The 17,838-nt window shown below is 40.2% G+C and overlaps 1 protein-coding gene across 1 annotated transcript in view; it reads left to right on the plus strand.

Annotated features, from left to right (window-relative positions):
- Positions 1-16,617, plus strand: part of LOC133652762 (fibrosin-1-like protein) — a 498,516-nt gene extending 481,899 nt beyond the window's left edge. The window contains exons 5-6 of the mRNA XM_062051814.1: positions 16,076-16,105; positions 16,585-16,617. Coding sequence (XP_061907798.1) covers positions 16,076-16,105; positions 16,585-16,617 — 63 coding nt within the window. The remainder of the gene's footprint in view (positions 1-16,075; positions 16,106-16,584) is intronic.
- Positions 16,618-17,838: the final 1,221 nt, after the last annotated feature.

The raw sequence follows: 17,838 nt of genomic DNA on the forward strand, positions 1-17,838 counted from the left end.
TTACGTTTTTTTAAATTGTCAAGAGCTGAACTGAAGCGTACCACTTGGTGAAAACACGGTGTGTTCCCGTCTATACGGTGGCATGACAGAATCGGTGAGAAAGAAGGAGCCGGTTGAAGCACAGAGAGTAGGAGAGAGAGCGAGGAGGCTAGGAGTAGTACAGAGCGATGCCCGGAGGCTCAATCTGTTCCTCGCTGAGCTACATCAGAGCCGTAGACGGCAGCTCGGGCTGCAGGCAAGGCTCCACTCGCTCCATCAAACTGTCAGGCAGCCAGCAGAGCTGCACAGGGACACTCTCTCAGCTGCCCTCAGGGCCAGTTCAAGTCAACATCCCATTTCCTTGCCTCCTCGCCTAATTTCTCCTCTGCCTGACTTAAATTTCCAATGCCCAGTGTCTGCGGCTTCAGCACCAGGCCCGGGGCCATGTCAAAACAGTGGGAGGTGCTAAGGCGAGCACATGTGTGTCTGTGTGGGAGCGTTCACCTCGAAAGGGGACAGAGCGAGATAGCTGCAGTCACACGGCCAACAGAAACAAGAAAACGCCAAAGGGATTTTTTTGGTAAAGCTACAAAATAAAAGCATAAATCACAGGTTTCTTTTCCTCCCTCTCTGCACATTTTTCTTCCACAGCTGTATTCATAACACCGTTCGCAATTCCCTACGCCTTTCGACTGGTTTCTTCTTCGTCTCTGAGCAGAATAATTTGCAGAGTTCCTTCATACATCTGCCATTACTGTCTATTTTTCTCTCTCCGAACTCCTCCAAGGATCACACCAACGGCCCAGCTCGGCACTGTTACTCCCCCACAGTGAGTGCTCAGAGATTTCATCTTGGAAATGAAAAGACAGTCCTTTAAGTTAGTGCGGAAAGGGATCACTTCACATTTACCGCCACCACCATCCTTGTCAATCTAGCCGTCAGCTCCCAGTCTCTCTACCGTCTCGTCACATATGGAAGTCGAGCCAAGCAGTGCCAGGTCTCAGGGTCGTTTACAGGGAACCTGGGTAATGTTGAAGGCTGCTTTGTTTGGCCCCAGGTCAAGACTATATTTTTCCCCATCCCGGCTTGATTTACACGGCCCCCACTGATACTTCCCTGAAGTGTGTCAGCTACAAACCAGAGGCCATCGTGTGTCTGGCTAATGCAAAGAGCATTTCTCTTAACATGGCTCGCTCAATCCCCCGTTGTTATTCGTTTGGCTCCTGTGAAAGGAAGTATTTCTGAAGCTCTGTTTGCCGAGCCAAGACTAAGGTCCCTAGATCAAATATGGTTTAGCGTGCGAGTCTTCTGAGACCTTCTCTGCAGGTCGATATCATTTCTAGCCTGAAAACTTTTTCTATCCATGTCGTTCCCAACAGAGCTCACATCTTCACCAGTATCAATAGTTTCTTAATCCAGAGCTGCTGGGCTCACATGGCTCCCTATGTAGCCTGCCGGTGAGGCCAATGGTCAAATGGCTGCACGGATTTGATCCTGTTAGCCAATCATATTGTTTAGTTGAGCTTTGACAGCCAGTGGAGTGAAGAACAGCCAACTGATTTTGAATTCTGTCCAAATTTAAGTGATTTAAAGCTTTTTGCCTGATATAGTCACCTCGGTGCCATCCCATCTTTTTACCCTCTTATTTGACAACATAGTTTGTCAGTTTAATAATTGTTTAGTTTAAATTAAATATTGTATGCAGCAAAATGTCTTCTGATAATCTGGTAATTACAAAACGTAAGACTTACCTTACTATCTTTTGCTGATGCTTCTGACCTGGCATTAGGTCTCTTGGCAGACCCAAATCTGTGATTCCTTGCCCTGTCAGGGTCACTCCAGCATGCATCCCAGTATCCACAGGCGGGAAATTGCAGGAGGAAATTGTTGTTGTTCCACCAGTACCAGACCCTTCTTCTAAACGGACCATTATCCTTTCGGTTTGCTATCACTGCAGGAGGCCTGGGTTTGTTAGGACGCTCTCCCTCACAGACCTGGACCTGGATATATGTTCTTCTGAAGCCATTTTTTTCCTTTTCATTGTCAATGTAAGCTTAAGGAATCACATAAAACAGCTGCTGTCATGCGATCAGTCAGAGTTGTCAGTTGTGACATGCCAACCAATGTGTTGCTTTGTTTTTTTATGCTTTGAGGGAATTCAATCGATCGAAACTGGACTGTTCAGTTTGTACTCAATTTGAATTGTTGGGGCTTTGGCACCAGCATTTAGACTATATCTGACCAATATGAGTCTATGAGCATGAACTGATGAAGCCTGCTCACACGAGAGGCAAAATGTCTTCAGAGACAGTAAAGTTGTCATGGATTGAATGCCCTGAGAATACAATGAAATGACCTACATGAATTAGAACATCCATAGACACGTTTTTATCCTCAACATACTAATTTGTAGCATTCACTCCCCTGGCTCCACGGCTTGGTATGAGTGCATTGAGCACATCACAGCTTCAACAATCTCGTCTTTGTGGTACACAATAAATTCATGATACGCTTTTAGTCCCATGTATTCGTTATATTTCTTAAAGTGCGTACGAACTGACACTGACACTTCTGCCATGTCTAGATGTTGGTTTATATATATTTTTCTTTTCTCAGAAGGGTTGCGATCAGTATTCAGACAGACATGTTTTGATGCCAGTATTTGGAAAATGTTATTCCTCCTGTGTTTTACTTTCTGTCTCTGACAGAACTCATGTCTGACTGTCCTCAGAGTGTGACAAGTGGAACGGCAATTTAATTTGAACCGCAGTCTTTAATGTGCTCAGGGATGCACAACACTTATTGTCTTCCCATTGCGCATCTTCCGGAGTCTGTCAGAGAGAATATTGTGGAGGATTAAGACACCCATTATTCCTCTCACTGTTACCCATCTCTCCCCTGGACTCGGCCTCATTTCAGGGCTGAGCTACAGGGTCTTCATGGGGGCTTGCCCAGGTCAAGGCCTGGCTGTGGCCAAGGCCACTGGCGGAATAAATCTCCTGTCTCTCAAGTGTTGAAAGCTGTGCAAATGTCAAATGCATCTGTCTGATGTGATGTCTGAGGGGAGGGTGAGTCATGGGGATGGTAGTTTGCAAGGGGGGAGGGTTTGAGATGAGGCATCCGCTGAAGCTGGTCCCCTGTGAAGCTGCCGTTTGCCAGGTACAGATGTTGTTGCTTGCTCCCTGCCTCTAAGGAGTCTGTTTTCGTTTTTTTCACATCAACAGTACGAGACTCAAGACACTGAAGACATGGACCCTCGTCACACAACTGTGTGAGCTGCATACAGTAATCTATGTCCTGTTTTCACAATACCTCCCTGACCATGGTTTATGGCGAATTATTTTGACAAATCCAAAGTTTTGGTTTTACACCTTCACCGTCATATCTTGCGTTCAGATGTCGGAAGATGTGAAAGGCACGCAATGATATTTAATCCTCCCGCGACTACTTGTATTTCTGGGTATTCTAGTGCTCTAACTCAGCCATGACAAATAGCTCAACAAAGCTATTTCATGAATCGGCATCAAAACTGCTCAAATACCACTTCCACGCAATCGTCCCTTCATCTCTACAGCACCCTCCTTGCCTGTAATCGTCATTATTGTGCTTCCCACTTCACCTTTTCCTATTTCTACCCTGCTGAGCTCAGTCTCTTAAGCTGTAGCCCACATACGGTGTGTGCTGCAGTCCAAGCTTGTTGAAAAAGGATGCGCCGTGTTCTTTCGAGGCTTCCTTTCTTTTCTTCATGACGTCTAGCAAGGAGCAAAAATAGGAAACACTGTCTTTGAGAATGGACATGCATCACTCTTCAGTCAAGTAATAGGAGTCCAGTCAAGAAATATTGATATTTACCCTGACGATAAGATAATCGAATCGTTCCACCACATATTGTTGTGTTCTCGCCATATACTATCGTATTTTACCTTTTGGTACATTGTATAGGTTTACATTTGTATATGAGTGTCCAGATTTAAATACCTGGGAGCAACACTGGCCAAAGATGCAGATGCGCATTCGGATCACCACATGACCAAACTAAGCAAAATATGGAAAAGCAACATTAATTCAAGACAAAGTTCAAACTTTACAAATCCCTTGTAAAGGTTTATTGGCGAAGGCGATGGCACTGAGGCAGGGACGTCTTTTAGTCTTATGCGTGTTTATTTGCACAAGTGAGTGACGTGTGTAAGTAAACCAAATACGTGGTGTTTGACTTTGCGATGCGGTGAGTAGTACCGTACAATGTTGAAGGTGCGTGTTGCGTCACATATGAACTTGAAGTGCCATCCCATTCCTAACCCATAGGGTTCAATATGATGTGGGTCCACCATTTGCAGCTATTACAGCTTCGACTCTTCTGGGAAGGCTGTCCACAAGGTTGCGGAGTGTGTTTATAGGAATTTTCCACCATTCTTCCAAAAGCGCATTGGTGAGGTCACACACTGATGTTGGTCGAGAAGGCCTGGCTCTCAGTCTCCCTTCTGATTCGTCCCAAATGTGTTCTATCGGGTTGAAATGAAATGAAATGAAATGAAATAAGTTTATTTCGGTCATATAATCAACCTATAACCATTTTGTGTGACAGTACAGTACAAATTATACATATATAACAATCATACACATTTACACACAAAAAGAAAAGAAAAGAAAAAGCATGACCGAAAAAGGAATAGGCTGAAGCCAAGGCTTATATTTGCCTATCCTATACCTTCACTGAAAATAAGATTACCTGGAACATCAACATTAAAAAGAAAAAAAAAAATCAATGGGATGAAAGTAATCGTTGCTATATTTTATAATTGTCAATTATTTCACCTTTCAATGTTTTCTTAAACCTTAACAAAGAAGTACATGTCTTCAACTCATCACTGAGCTTGTTCCACCATTTAACTCCTAAAACTGAAATACATTTGTATTTTGTATTCGTTCTTGCTTTACATATTTCGAAAACCAATATCCCCCGTAAATTATAGTTTTCTCCTCTTAATTGAAATAACCTAAGAATACAAGCTGGAAGGCTGTTGTTCTTTACTCGAAACATAATTTCCATTGTTTTTAAAAACACAATATCTGAAAATTTTAGCACATTAGAACTTATAAATAATGGATTGGTATGTTCATAGTAGCACGCTTTGTATATTATTCTAATGACCCTTTTTTGAAGTTTAATTATTGGGTCTACGTTTGTTTTATAAACATTTCCCCAAACTTCAACACAATATGTTAAATATGGAAAAATAAAAGAATAATATAACATATGCAAACATTTCTTATTCAGCATGTGTTTTACTTTATAAAGAATAGCAATGGATTTGGATATTTTTCCCTTTATATATTCAATATGCGGGTTCAGGTCAGTCAAGTTCATCCACACCAGACTCTGTCATCCATGTCTTTATGGACCTTGCTTTTTTTGTCATGTTGGAAGCAGGGTTGGGTATCATTTGAATTCGAACGATTCCGATTCCGATTCCGATTCTTGGCGATTCTCGGTTCCGATTCTTTTAAGAGGCAGGGTCAAAAAAAAGTTTAGGATATTTTAAATGAGCTAGCTGACCTACAGTCTTTCTGAATGAAATAGTCTGACATTCTCCATCAATTTTATTTCTATTAACTTTTTATGAACTTTACTATAAATTCCTCACAGGGCTGTTTTCAACTAGAATATAAATATCAAATCTATGAACTTGAATATAAATATTATAAATTATGAATACATTTTCCCAGGGGTACACTTTCCTCAAGAGAGCTTTATTTTTGAAAACCTCATGAAAACACATTTACACATAAGTGTATGATGCTGCAGGAAACCTCATGAAAACACCTTTACACATAAGTGTATGATGCTGCAGGAAACCTCATGAAAACACATTTACACATAAGTGTATGATGCTGCAGGAAACCTCATGAAAACACCTTTACACATAAGTGTATGATGCTGCAGGAAACCTCATGAAAACACATTTACACACACAAGTGTATGATGCTGCAGGTACTTAAACATGTTACCGTGCTCCCACTGATGGGCTAACCTGGTGCAGAAAAGCAAATAAACAATAAGAAACAACTTGCAAAACCCAGTCCAGATTAGCAGCAGGTACAGTATAAAATCAGAGGCAGTTTTTGTTTAGGAAAACGACCATATCCGCCTTCTCAGGCAGGATGCGTGAGTGTTCTGGACAGATAGTGTCTCCTGCTGTGGAAAATACACGTTCGCTGGGTGTGGAAGAAGCTTGAACGCATAAATAGGAGAAAGCGAGATATGACAGCAAAGGATAAGTCTTTTGTTGGTTCCACCGGACCGCCACCATGCAGCAGGGTCGTCAGACATAAGTATCGGTGGAACGTCCTGGTACATCTGCAGCTCTCTCTCCACTCGTTTCTTGATGGACATGGAGCTCTGTTATTTCGTGGTTATTTCTTTTTTTTTGTTAAGTAAAGCCACACTTCCGACCGTTGACGCCCGCTATCCATCCTTGAGCTTGACTGACTCGCTCAGCTTTGCTAACACTTCCGGCGGTGGGCGCTTCTTCGTTGGTGTTCAGCGGCTTCTTCTTCCGGTTCGGCAGACATATTTTTTTCCGGTCGGCGGACTGGTATCGAAAATAGGAATCGAAATTTAAACTTTTGAACGATTCCGGGAGAATCGGAAAGTTAGTCCCGGTTCCAATCGATACTCGATACTCGATACCCAACCCTAGTTGGAAGAGGAAGGGGCCCGCTCCAAACTGCTCCCACAAGGTTGGGAGCATGGAATCGTCCAAAATGTGTTGGTATCCTGGAACATTCAAAGTTCCTTTCACTGGAACTAAGGGGCCAACTCCTGAAAAACAACCCCACATCATAATTCCTCCTCCACCAAATTTCCCACTCGGCACAAAGCAGTCCGAAATGTAGCGTTCTCCTAGCAACCTCCAAACCCAGACTGGTCCATCAGATTGCCAGATGGAAAAGCCTGATTCATCACTCCAGAGAAGTTGCTGTTGTTCCCAAACTCTTCAATTTTCTTATAATAAAGCCGACCGTTGACTTTGGAATATTTAGGAGCGAGGAAATTTCCCGGCTGGATTTGTTGCACATCCTAAGACAGTTCCACGCTGGAAATCACTGAGCTCCTGAGATCAGCCCATTCTTTCACAAATGTTTGTAGAAACAGTCTCCATGCCTAAGTGCTTGATTTCATACACCTGTGGCCGGGCCAAGTGATTAGGACACCTGATTCTCACCATTTGGATGGGTGGCCAAATACTTTTGGCAATATAGTGTAGGTACCATTTAATTGTACGTCCCCCAGTACTCGATAGTATCGACAGAACCAATAAAAGCACTGATTTTGGTGCCCATCCCTATAGCGGTGTGGCATGACCTTGTGTGAGATAGGAGGAGAACATTTAAAGTATTGAGATTAAGGTTTTGATTAGGCCCAGCAAGTTATGGGGAAATGGCCGGCAATTAATTTGCCTGCGATCTATAATGTGAATGGGGACTGGATAGAGGCGAGGACTGAGGCAGTTTCTCTTCCTAATGCCCTGTTTGTTATCTTTCAGCTCATTTTGAACAGCAAAACCCTGAAATTAGACATTATTCCTCCCACCTGTGCATTATGTTGTTTGTTGTATAAAAATATCAACATATTCTACCAAAACTATAGCGGAAAGTCATATGATCCTAAAGCTGTACTTTCTGCATTAAACACACAAAATTTCACTCAAATATCAGGAATGGAATTTCCTCAGAAACATTTGTTGTCAATGAAGTATAGACTTAGACTTAGACTTGCTTTTATTGTCATTCAAATTTGAACTTTACAGTACAGATAAGAACAAAATTTCGTTGCATTAGCTCATGGTAGTGCAGGATGAAAGAGCAATAAGGTGAAGATATAAATAAATAGATTACTGTACAGATAAATATATTGCACTTTTGCATATGCATCCACGTTTATGGATGTATGTTATATTGTCTTTATATTCCAGCCAGTTAATCCATTTTTGGGAGGGAATTGAGGGGATTATTATGATGCGTTCAAGAGTCTTACGACCTGAGGGAAGAAGCTGTTACAGAACCTGGAGGTTCTGCTACGGAGGCTGCGGAACCTCTTTCTAGAGTCCAGCAGTGAAAACAGTCCTTGGTGGGGGTGAGAGGAGTCTCTGCAGATTTTCTGAGCCCTGGTCAGGCAGCGGCTTTTTGCCATCTCCTGGATAGGAGGAAGAGGAGTCCTGATGATGATCTTTTCCGCCGTCCTCACCACTCTCTGCAGAGACTTCCAGTCTGAGGCACTGCAGGCTCCAGTCCAGACAGAGATGCTGTTGGTCAGCAGGTGGTCTCTATAGTGCCTCTGTAGAATGTGTTGAGAATGGGGGGAGGGAGCTGTGCTCTTTTCATCCGACGCAAAAAGTGCATGCGCTGCTGAGCTCTTTTTACAAGAGCTCCGGTGTGTAGGGACCAGGTCATATTGTCAGATATCTGCACCCCCAGGAACTTGGTGCTGCTTACGATCTCCACTGCTGTCCCGTAGATGTAGAGTGGAGCGTGGCTGGACTGGTGCCTCCTGAAGTCGACGATGATCTCCTTGGTCTTGTCGACGTTCAGGACCAGGTTGTTGGTTCTGCACCAGTCAACCAGATGTTTCACCTCCTCCCTGTAGTCCATGTCGTCGTCGTCACAGACGAGGCCCACTACTGCCGTGTACTTCACGATGTGGTTGGTAGTGGACCTGGCGCAGCAGTCATGGGTCATCAACGTGAACAGCAGTGGACTCAGGACGCAGCCCTGGGGGGAGCCGGTGCTCAGGGAGCTGGCACTGGAGGTGTTGTTGCCCACTCTCACAGATTGGGGTCTGTCTTTGAGGAAGTTGAGCAGCCAGTTGCTTTGGGGGGTACTGAATCCAAGGGGGGCTAGTTTGCTCACCAAGTGCTGCGGGATGATGGTGTTGAACGCCGAGCTGAAGTCCAGGAACAACATCGGCACGTGTGTGTCCTTTCCTTCCAAAGTACATTGTGCATTAGTACATTGTTTTCTCAAAAAACCCCAAAACAAAATCCTATGAAATTCTCATTAAATACACAAATAATTATGGTAAATATTTCTATGCAATCTTGTTGAATTTTGATCATTTTTGATCATTGTCCTATCCGAGACCTTAATGTAGCGAGATGGTAAGTATTCCTTTAACGTTCTCTGATGCATGATTTATATATATTGATTGGACCTTCTACTGGAGCACGTGCATCACGACGTGGGTCGATTTTCAATTATTCTTATGGCGACATTGTGATGGCACAGTGGTAAAAAATGCTGTTTGTTTAATGTACACGAGCAACAACGGCAGCACGTGGATATGCGAATCTACACCACAAAAAGCTTTGAAAAAGAGTAAACGAACAGTCGTCATATGTGTTCCACGTGCTTTGTTATTAGGAGATGATTATGTAATTAGTTCCATGCCTGGGATTGAGACGACCAGTACACTCCGCCATGCACCCAAAGTCAGCTGGGATAGACTCCGGCTCACTTAAGACCCTGAACTGGATAAGACGAAGAACATGGTTGATTGTGTGGATTTGGGTTGTACGGTACACCGGTACTAGTAAAGTACCGCGATACTAATGAATCGTATTCAATTCCCACATTTTTCATCTGATTCAATCTGTTCCAACTTCAAAATATTCAGCCTGTTTGGGAATTGTGTGCTCTACTTCAACAATTCTACAAAAAAATTTCCAGGATTTCAGTTCAACTTCAGCATTCACACGCAATTCCGTCAGGAGATTGCCTCATCTCGTTTTGCACGGTATTCATCTTTTCCGTTTGAAAAAAATTCCCGCTTTTCCCGAAATTCCCAAATTTTGGGGAAATTCCCATTGAAACCAATGCGACATTCTTCAAAGTTCCACAATTCCCACATTTTTCATCTGATTCAAACTGTTCCAACTTCAAAATATTCAGCCTGTTTGGGAATTGTGTGCTCTACTTCAACAATTCTAAAAAAAAAAAAATTCCAGGATTTTCCAGAATTCCTGATTTTCCATAGCCCTATTTCCACCCTTTTTTTCTGGCGACTACTCCTCCCACAATTTTCAACCCACTTCAACCGTTCCACCGTCAAAACATTCCTCTTAATTAGGAAAAAAAACAAAGTTGTTTTTTGAACTGGAAACATTCCCGGTTTTCCCGAAATTCCAGGAATTCCATAATAAAATTTCTCAATTCAACATCTTACTACTTCAACATTTCTCGACAGATTTGAAACAACACCTCCCATTTCAACTCATTCAGACCATTTGAGTTTTTTACCATTTTCAAAAAAATTCCTGCTTTTCCCTAAATTCCCAAATTTTTGAGAAATTTCCATTGAAATCAATGGGACATTCTTCAAAAGTCCACAATTCCCACATTTTTCATCTGATTCAAACTGTTCTAACTTCAAAATATTCAGCATGTTTGGGAATTGTGTGCTCTACTTCAACAATTCTAAAAAAAAATTCCAGGATTTTCCAGAATTCCTGGTTTTCCAAAGCCCTATTTCCACCCTTTTTTTCTGGCGACTACTCCTCCCACATTTTTCAACCCACTTCAACCGTTCCACCGTCAAACCATTCCTCTTAATTAGGACAAAAAAACGAAGTTGTTTTTTGAGCTAGAAAAATTCCCTTTTTTCACGAAATTCCAGGAATTCCGTAGTACCATTTGTCAATTCAACATGTTACTACTTCAACATTTCTCGACAGATTTGAAACAACACCTCCCATTTCAACTCATTCAGACCACTTGAGTTTTTTACCATTTTCAAAAAAATTCCTGCTTTTCCCGAAATTCCCAAATTTTTGAGAAATTCCCATTGAAATCAATGGGACATTCTTCAAAATTCCACAATTCCCACATTTTTCTTCTGATTCAAACCATGCAACCATCAACACATTTCACCATCCTGAGAAATTCAATCTATAATTTTTCCAAGTTCAAAAAAATTCCAGGATTTTCCAGAATTCCTGGTTTTCCAAAGCCCTATTGCCACCCTTTTTTCTGGCGACTACTCCTCCCACATTTTTCAACCCACTTCAACCGTTCCACCGTCAAACCATTCCTCTTAATTAGGACAAAAAACAAAGTTGTTTTTTGAACTGGAAACATTCCCGGTTTTCCCGAAATTCCAGGAATTCCGTAATACCATTTCTCAATTCAACGTCTTACTACTTCAACATTTCTCGACAGATTTGAAACAACACCTCCCATTTTAACTCATTCAGACCATTTTAGTTTTTTTACCATTTTCAAAAAAATTCCTGCTTTTCCCGAAATTCCCAAATTTTTGAGAAATTCCCATTGAAATCAATGGGACATTCTTCAAAATTCCACAATTCCCACATTTTTCATCTGATTCAAACCATTCAACCATCAACACATTTCACCATCCTGAGAAATTAAATCTATAATTTTTCCAAGTTCAAAAAAATTCCAGGATTTTCCAGAATTCCTGGTTTTCCAAAGCCCTATTTCCACCCTTTTTTCTGGCGACTACTCCTCCCACATTTTTCCACGCACTTCAACCGTTCCACCGTCAAACCATTCCTCTTAATTAGGACAAAAAAAAAAGTTGTTTTTTGAACTGGAAACATTCCCGGTTTTCCCGAAATTCCAGGAATTCCGTAATACCATTTCTCAATTCAACATGTTACTACTTCAACATTTCTCGACATATTTGAAACAACACCTCCCATTTCAACTTATTCAGACCATTTGAGTTTTTTACCATTTTCAAAAAAATTCCTGCTTTTCCCGAATTTCCCACATTTTTGAGAAATTCCCATTGAAATCAATTGGACAGTCTTCAAAATTCCACAATTCCCACATTTTTAATCTGATTCAAACCATTCAACCATCAACACATTTCACCATCCTGAGAAATTCAATCTATAATTTTTCCAAGTTCAAAAAAATTCCAGGATTTTCCAGAATTCCTGATTTTCCATAGCCCTATTTCCACCCTTTTTTCTGGCGACTATTCCTCCCACATTTTTCAACCCACTTCAACCGTTCCACCGTCAAACCATTCCTCTTAATTAGGAAAAAAAACAAAGTTGTTTTTTTAACTGGAAACATTCCCGGTTTTCCCGAAATTCCAGGAATTCCATAATAAAATTTCTCAATTCAACATCTTACTACTTCAACATTTCTCGACAGATTTGAAACAACACCTCCCATTTCAACTCATTCAGACCACTTGAGTTTTTTACCATTTTCAAAAAAATTCCTCCTTTTCCCGAAATTCCCAAATTTTTGGAAATTCCCATTGAAATCAATGGGACATTCTTCAAAATTCCACAATTCCCACATTTTTCATCTGATTCAAACTGTTCTAACTTCAAAATATTCAGCCTGTTTGGGAATTGTGTGCTCTACTTCAACAATTCTAAAAAAAAATTCCAGGATTTTCCAGAATTCCTGGTTTTCTAAAGCCCTATTTCCACCCTTTTTTCTGGCAACTACTCCTCCCGCATTTTTCAACCCATTTCAACCGTTCCACCGTCAAAACATTCTTCTTAATTAGGACAAAAAAACGAAGCTGTTTTTTGAACTGGAAAAATTCCCAGTTTTCCCGAAATTCCAGGAATTCCGTAATACCATTTCTCAATTCAACATGTTACTACTTCAACATTTCCCGACAGATTTGAAAAATTCCAACACCTCCCATTTCAACTCATTCAGGCCATTCAAGTGTTTTACCATTTTCCAAAAAATTCCAGATTTTCCCGAAATTCCCAAATTTGGGGGAAATTCCCATTGAAATCAATGGGACATTCTTCAAAGTTCCACAACTCCCACATTTTTCATCTGATTCAAACCGTTCCAACTTCAAAATATTCAGCCTGTTTGGGAAAATAATTGCTATACTTCAACAATTCTAAAAAAAAATTCCAGGATTTTCCAGAATTCCTGGTTTTCTAAAGCCCTATTTCCACCCTTTTTTCTGGCGACTACTCCTTCCGCATTTTTCAACCCATTTCAACCGTTCCACCGTCAAAACATTCTTCTTAATTAGGACAAAAAAACTAAGTTGTTTTTTGAACTGGAAAAATTCCCGGTTTTCCCGAAATTCCAGGAATTCCGTAATACCATTTCTCAATTCAACATGTTACTACTTCAACATTTCTCGACAGATTTGAAAAATTCCAACACCTCTCATTTCAACTCATTCAGGCCATTCAAGTGTTTTACCATTTTCCAAAAAATTCCCGCTTTTCCCGAAATTCCCAAATTTGGGGGAAATTCCCATTGAAATCAATGAGACATTCTTCAAAATTCCACAATTCCCACATTTTTCATCTGATTCAAACTGTTCCAACTTCAAAATATTCAGCCTGTTTGGGAAAATGATTGCTCTACTTTAACAATTCTAAAAAAAAAAATCAAGGATTTTCCAGAATTCCTGGTTTTCCAAAGCCCTATTTCCACCCTTTTTTTCTGGCGACTACTCCTCCCACATTTTTCAACCAACTTCAACCGTTCCACCGTCAAAACATTCTTCCAGGAATTCCGTAATACCATTTCTCAATTCAACATCTTACTACTTCAACATTTCTCGACAGATTTGAAACAACACCTCCCATTTCAACTCATTCAGACCATTTGATTTTTTTTTACCATTTTCAAAAAAATTCCTGCTTTTCCCGAAATTCCCAAATTTTTGAGAAATTCCCATTGAAATCAATGGGACATTCTTCAAAATTCCACAATTCCCACATTTTTCATCTGATTCAAACCATTCAACAATCAACACATTTCACCATCCTGAGAAATTAAATCTATAATTTTTCCAAGTTAAAAAAAATTCCAGGATTTTCCAGAATTCCTGGTTTTCCAAAGCCCTATTTCCACCCTTTTTTCTGGCGACTACTCCTCCCACATTTTTCAACCCACTTCAACCGTTCCACCGTCAAAACATTCCTCTTAATTAGGACAAAAAACAAAGTTGTTTTTTGAACTGGAAACATTCCCGGTTTTCCCGAAATTCCAGGAATTCCGTAATACCATTTTTCAATTCAACATGTTACTACGTCAACATTTCTCGACAGATTTGAAAAATTCCAACACCTCCCATTTCAACTCATTCAGGCTATTCAAGTGTTTTTACCATTTTCCAAAAAATTCCCGCTTTGCCCGAAATTCCCAAATTTGGGGGAAATTCCCATTGAAATCAATGGGACATTCTTCAAAGTTCCACAACTCCCACATTTTTCATCTGATTCAAACTGGTCCAACTTCGAAATATTCAGCCTGTTTGGGAATTGTGTGTTCTACTTCAACAATTCTAAAAAAACTATTCCAGGATTTCAGTTCAACTTCAGCATTCACACGCAATTCCTTCAGGAATTGCCTCATCTCGTTTTGCATGGTATTCATCTTTTCCCTTTGAAAAAAATTCCCGCTTTTCCCGAAATTCCCAAATTTTGGGGAAATTCCCATTGAAACCAATGAGACATTCTTCAAAATTCCACAATTCCCACATTTTTCATCTGATTCAAACTGTTCTAACTTCAAAATATTCAGCCTGTTTGGGAATTGTGTGCTCTACTTCAACAATTCTAAAAAAAAATTCCAGGATTTTCCAGAATTCCTGGTTTTCTAAAGCCCTATTTCCACCCTTTTTTCTGGCGACTACACCTTCCACATTTTTCAACCCATTTAAACCGTTCCACCGTCAAAACATTCTTCTTAATTAGGACAAAAAAACGAAGTTGTTTTTTGAACTGGAAAAATTCCCGGTTTTCCCGAAATTCCAGGAATTCCGTAATACCATTTCTGAATTCAACATGTTACTACTTCAACATTTCTCGACAGATTTGAAAAATTCCAACACCCCCCATTTCAACTCATTCAGACCATTCAAGTGTTTTACCATTTTCCAAAACATCCTGCTTTTCCCGAAATTCCCAAATTTGGGGGAAATTCTCATTGAAATCAATGGGACATTCTTCAAAGTTCCACAACTCCCACATTTTTCATCTGCTTCAATCTGTTCCAACTTCGAAATATTCAGCCTGTTTGGGAATTGTGTGCTCTACTTCAACAATTCTAAAGAAAAAATTCCAGGATTTCAGTTCAACTTCAGCATTCACACGCAATTCCTTCAGGAATTGCCTCATCTCGTTTTATTCATATTTTCCCTTTGAAAAAAAATCCCGCTTTTCCCGAAATTCCCAAATTTTGGGGGAAATTCCCAATGAAACCAATGAGACATTCTTCAAAATTCCACAATCCCCACATTTTTCATCTGATTCAAACTGTTCCAACTTCAAAATATTCAACCTGTTTGGGAATTGTGTGCTCTACTTCAACAATTCTAAAAAAAACAATTCCAGGATTTCAGTTCAACTTCAGGAATTGCCTCAACTCGTTATGCATGGCATTCATCTTTTCCCTTTGAAAGGTTTCCTTATCTGAGAACATTTCAAGACATTTGTTACAATGCCAGACTTTAAGTTTTCTACCCGTTCGATTCCTGGCTAAATGAAAGCCGATTTGGCCTTTGACCATGTCAGACGAGGCATGTTTTTTGAAAAGAGTCTTGTTATTAAGTTCCTTTATCGCTTTAGAAGTCTGACGTACAAATTAAAGACTGGTGTTTGTCACAAGGTGAATTGGTAAATACCACACTTAATAGGCTGTGAGGACGCAGACAGCCAAAGCTCTGTGTCCTTGAGATACTATTGTCCCATTTTAAAGCACAGTTAAAAGGCTAAATGACAAGCAGCGGTTGAATGCAAAGTCATTGAACAGGCTCGCCATAAAAGAAGTCTCTGTGAAGAATGATTGACTTTTCCGTCTTTTGTGCGCCTTCGCCATTCAATTTGGTGCAATAGCTTTGAGAATCGCTCTCGGTGTGAGGAACGGTGTTGCTCTTTGAAACTTGAAAAACCTCTCGGAGACAACACTTTTGTTTCCCCTGTTCCTCGCTCGGTTCATCCCGGCGCCGTTCGCTGGAAGAGCTGTCAGCGAATGAGCGGCCGCACACCAAAATAACACCTGCACTGATTATGAGCTGCTCGGGGGAGCATAATGAATAATTCCCGATATTTCCTCTTTTCTCTTACAGTGTGACAGCGAAAGTGACATTGACGACAAGGTAAGTCTGCTTTTCCTGTGTTTGTTCACCCGGCGATTGAGGATTTGGAAGTGAAAAGAGGAAGGCAGTCATAGTGGCGGTGTAAAAAAGATGAAGCCCGATAGAAACCCTTTCACTGTGGATCCATTACAAAGCAAAAAAATGGCATGAGGTTTGGTTTACATCTAAATATATTGCTTCTTTGCTGCATGTTGTTCCATGTTACGCTTGCTTTACCTCAAACTTCATTGGAAGAATACCTGCAGTACCCATCAGAAGAACATCCATGTTGATAGACTGACGATGCACACTCACAGACAGCTGGAATCCAATATACTGTCGTGGTCAAAAGTGTACATACACTTGTAAAGAACATAATGTCATGGCCGTCTTGAGTTTCCAATCATTTCTACACTTGTTTTTTTGTGATAGAGTGATTGGAGCACATACTTGTTGGTCACAAAAAACATTCAAGAAGTTTGTGTTGTGGTTTGACTAAGGGAGATGACGTCAACAGACACCAGAGGGCATAATGTTTAACTTTGAAGAATGTCTGATTGATTTCAATGGGAATTTCCCCCAAATTTGGGAATTTCGGGAAAAGCTGATTTTTTTGGAAAATAGTGAAAAAAAACTTGAATAGTCTAAATGATGTTGGAATTTTTAAAATTTGTCAAGAAATGTTGAAGTAGTAATATGTTGAATTGAGAAATGGTATTACGGAATTCCTAGAATTTAGGGAAAACAGGGAATTTTTCCAGTTAAAAAACAACTTTGTTTTTTGTCCTAATTAAGAAGAATGTTTTGACGGTGGAACGGTTGAAATGTGTTGAAAAATGTGGAAGGAGTAGTCGCCACAAAAAAGGGTGGAAATAGGGCTTTGTAAAACCAGGAATTCTGGAAAAATCCTGGAATTTTTTGGAACTTGTAAAAATTATAGTTTGAATTTCCAAGATGGTGGAATGTGTAGAAGGTGGAATGGTGTGAATCGATTGAAAAATGTGGAAATGGTGGAAGTTTGAAAAATGGTCAATTCATTTTGAATGGGAAAAATGTCCCGGAAAACCGGGAATTTGGGGAAATCTGGGAATTTTTCAAGGGAAAGCAAGAAAATGGCATGAGGTTTGGTTTACATCTAAATATATTGCTCCTTTGCTGCATGTTGTTCCATGTTACGCTTGCTTTACCTCAAACTTCATTGGAAGAATACCTGCAGTACCCTTTAGAAGAACATCCAGGTTGATAGACTGACGTTGCACACTCACAGACAGCTGGAATTAAATATACTGTTGTGGTCAAAAGTGTACATACACTTGTAAAGAACATAATGTTTGAGTTTCCAATCATTTCTACAACTCTTATTTTTTTGTGATAGAGTGATTGGACCACATACTTGTTGGTCACAAAAAACATTCATGAAGTTTGTGTTGTAGTTTGACTAAGGGAGATGACGTCAACAGACACCAGAGGGCATAATGTTTAACTTTGAAGAATGTACCATTGATTTCAATGGGAATTTCCCCCAAATTTGGGAATTTCGGGAAAAGCTGATTTTTTTGGAAAATAGTGAAAAAAAACTTGAATAGTCTAAATGAGTTGATGTTGGAATTTTTAAAATTTGTCAAGAAATGTTGAAGTAGTAATATGTTGAATTGAGAAATGGTACGGAATTCCTAGAATTTAGGGAAAACAGGGAATTTTTTCCAGTTCAAAAAACAACTTTGTCCTAATTAAGAAGAATGTTTTGACGGTGG

This window comes from Entelurus aequoreus, linkage group LG06, assembly GCF_033978785.1.
Source record: "Entelurus aequoreus isolate RoL-2023_Sb linkage group LG06, RoL_Eaeq_v1.1, whole genome shotgun sequence".
NCBI classification, from domain to species: domain Eukaryota; kingdom Metazoa; phylum Chordata; class Actinopteri; order Syngnathiformes; family Syngnathidae; genus Entelurus; species Entelurus aequoreus.